Source organism: Apium graveolens, chromosome 5 (genome assembly GCF_009905375.1).
Source record: "Apium graveolens cultivar Ventura chromosome 5, ASM990537v1, whole genome shotgun sequence".
Lineage (NCBI taxonomy): Eukaryota > Viridiplantae > Streptophyta > Magnoliopsida > Apiales > Apiaceae > Apium > Apium graveolens.
In genome coordinates this window covers 224903908-224906906 of record NC_133651.1, presented here as the reverse complement: position 1 = coordinate 224906906, position 2999 = coordinate 224903908, and the positions used below count along the sequence as shown (strand labels likewise).

The 2999-nt window shown below is 36.9% G+C and overlaps 1 protein-coding gene across 1 annotated transcript; it reads right to left on the bottom strand.

Annotated features, from left to right (window-relative positions):
* Positions 1–277: 277 nt before the first annotated feature.
* LOC141660749 (uncharacterized) lies at positions 278–1021 on the bottom strand. The gene is made up of 2 exons (XM_074467737.1): positions 898–1021; positions 278–699 (listed from the first exon to the last, which is right to left on the bottom strand). The coding sequence occupies exons 1-2, from the start codon at positions 1019–1021 to the stop codon at positions 278–280; spliced, it is 546 nt and encodes a 181-aa protein (XP_074323838.1).
* Positions 1022–2999: the final 1978 nt, after the last annotated feature.

The following is a 2999-nucleotide window of genomic DNA, read 5'->3' as shown; positions in this document are numbered from 1 at the left end:
AACGTCGTCTTCGGCACATCCTCAGGTTTAATCTTTAACTGGTGGTACCCTGATATTAAATCAATCTTTAAAAAACATGCAACTCCTTTCAGTTGATCGAACAAATCGTCAATCCTTAGTAGAGGGTATTTATTCATTATGGTGAGCTTATTCAATTCTCGATAATCTATGCATAATCTCATAGATCCATCTTTCTTCTTCATAAATAAGATTGGTGCTCCCCACGAAGATACACTGGGTCGAATCACTCCTTTATCTAGTAACTTACTCTTTCATCTCAACGGGGGACCATTCTGTATGGAGTTTTAGAAACAGGTTTCGTTCCTGGAGCAAGATCAATTATGAATTTGATTTCTCTATCAGGGGGTAATCTGGGTAGATTTTCAGGAAACACGTCCTTGAATTCCTTCACAAAGGGGATTTCTTCCAACCTAGGAGTAGAATTTTCTGTATCTATAACATGAGCGAGATATGCTTTACAGCCTGGGCGTAGCATTCTTTTAGTTTGCAACATAGTGAGAAACTTACGGGTTTGTTTCTGACCATGGAGAATCACTCTCTTATTATCAAGACTTTTTAATCTAACTTTCTTTAACCTACAATTAATCTGAGCATCGTATCGCGTCAACCAATCCATTCCTAGTATCATGTCAAATTCTTCAAACTTAAAAGGAATAAGGTCCACATCAAAAAGCTTTCCTTAAATCTCCATCGTACAATTAGGGCATATTTGACTAACATACATAACTTCTTGATTTGTAATTTCTACCATCATATCTTCTTCTAGTGACGTTAATTCTAGTCCCAACTTATTCAAAAAATTCTCAGATATAAAGGATCTAGTAGTGCCAGAGTCAATTAGCACACAAGCATTTATAGAGTTCACTAAAAGCGTACCTTCAATGACGTCATTATCAGAGATTGCATCTTTTAAGGTCATGTTGAAAGTGTGTGTAGTAGATTTGATGTTGGTGTTTTTGGCACTGCTTGAATTGGGGTTTTCTTGAGCCAGAAATGCCATAAATCTGGGTACTTCGCTTTCTTTCCTGGCTTGATGACATTCGCGTGCGTAATGTCCTTTCCTCCCACAGTTGTGGCAAGTGATGGCTTTGTCCTTGCAATTACTAGCATAATGCCCTTTCTTCCTACATACATAGCATGTAACGTTCTCTTGGCGGCATTATCCACTATGCTTTTATCCATAGCTTTTACAGTCTGACAGTGGGGGTCTTCCTTGAAGTAGATTCGTCGTTTGAGGAGAACGAAACCTGGTCTCGTTTCCTTGATTATCTTGGATTCCAAATCATGGTTTATTCATCCTTCGATCCTCTCTTTTCACAAATGGTTTCTTGTTCTTGTTTCCATCAAACTTCCTCCCAAAATTCCCAGAATTTCTCGAAAACTTTCTCTTTACACCTCCCTTGTTTTCGAGATATAGATCATTCCCACTTTCTACAATTGAAGCCTTGTGCACCAAAGTCGCATTGCTAGAGATCTCAAGTACTGCAACTCGATTCTGAATCCATGGTCGTAGGCCTAGGTTGAAACGCCTGGTTCTCTTCTCCTCAGTGTCAACATGGTAGGGTACGAACCTGGAGAGTTCTGAAAACTTATTATCATATTCTGTGACAGTCATGATTCCTTACTTCAGCTCCAGAAACTTCAATTCCATTTGTTGTTCCAAATGTCTGGGGAAATATTTCTCAAGAAACAACGCAGTAAATCTTTCCCATGGAATTACCAGGTTTCCTTCGATGGCTCGCTTAGCTTCCCACCAACAATTAGCTTCACCTTTTAACATAAATATAACAAAGATGGTTTTCTTGTCTTCTTCCACTCCCACAATCTCAAAGGTCTTCTCAATATCTCGGAGCCAAATCCTAGCTTCTATGGGATCATTCATCCCTTTGAATTCAGGTGGGTTCAGGGATTTGAAGGATTTAAAAGTTATAGTAGACCGAGCCTGCTCTACTCGAGGCCTTCTTGGTTCTGGTGGATTCTAGGTTTGTTGTTATAGAAACGCAAGTAGAAGAGCAGTAGGGTCATTATTGATTGGGGGTGGATTCTGATTTTAATTCTCTCCTTGATCTAGATTTTGACCTTGTTCATCCGCTGGTTGAGGCTGAGTGTTTCCACTCTCTTCCCCCTCAGGGGTTAGTCTTGGGTTCCTTGGGGGTCTTTCCCTTTTTTTCCTAGGCGGCATCTTTTCACTAATAAGAAGAAAACATCAAGCTTAATCAAATTGGACCAACAGGGTCTAATAACAGTTATGACAATCCAGTATTGTTGAAATGTAGGAACTAATTAAATCTCAATGAATCTTGATGAACTTGTCAGATCCTTTCGAGAAAAGGTATTAATGATACTAATTTCTTAAGGCCTCTTTTTCTTTTTAAAACCAATGGTCGAAAAAGGATAAGAGTTGAAACCGTTGTTATTTCGGAAACACTTGGTTTGAATGTAATAAGAAAAAAAATCGAGTGTTGTTTGGAAAAACACAGGTGTAAATCATTTCATTTGTAGAATTGTCATAGGAAACACATTTATTTTAACAGAAATAGATCATTTTGAAAGTTACGTAGTTGAGTTGAAATTATTTAGAAAAATTTTGTGCATAAATTATGGGTTGTCCCAAAAGAATTTATAAAGAAATGGTTTAGTTTGGTTCGAAACTTATTTTCGTAAATATATATGAAATCATTAGTGAACTACAGGAAATGTTTGACATAATGTTGTTCAAAGAAAACATTTGATGTAGTGGTGTTTAGAGAAAACATTTTTGGTTGCTCTTTAATTTGACAAGTTCATTAAGACATACTCAAATAAAAAATACAACAATAATAATATCGTGCAAAAGGATAAACAAGTGTAGCATCACGAAAGATATATCCCATAATCATCATGAGTTTGATACAAAAATACATAATATCCAGTTTGACCCATATGTCCAAATACCAACAGTACAATGATCGTGAAAGCATAATATATACTAAGTCCCT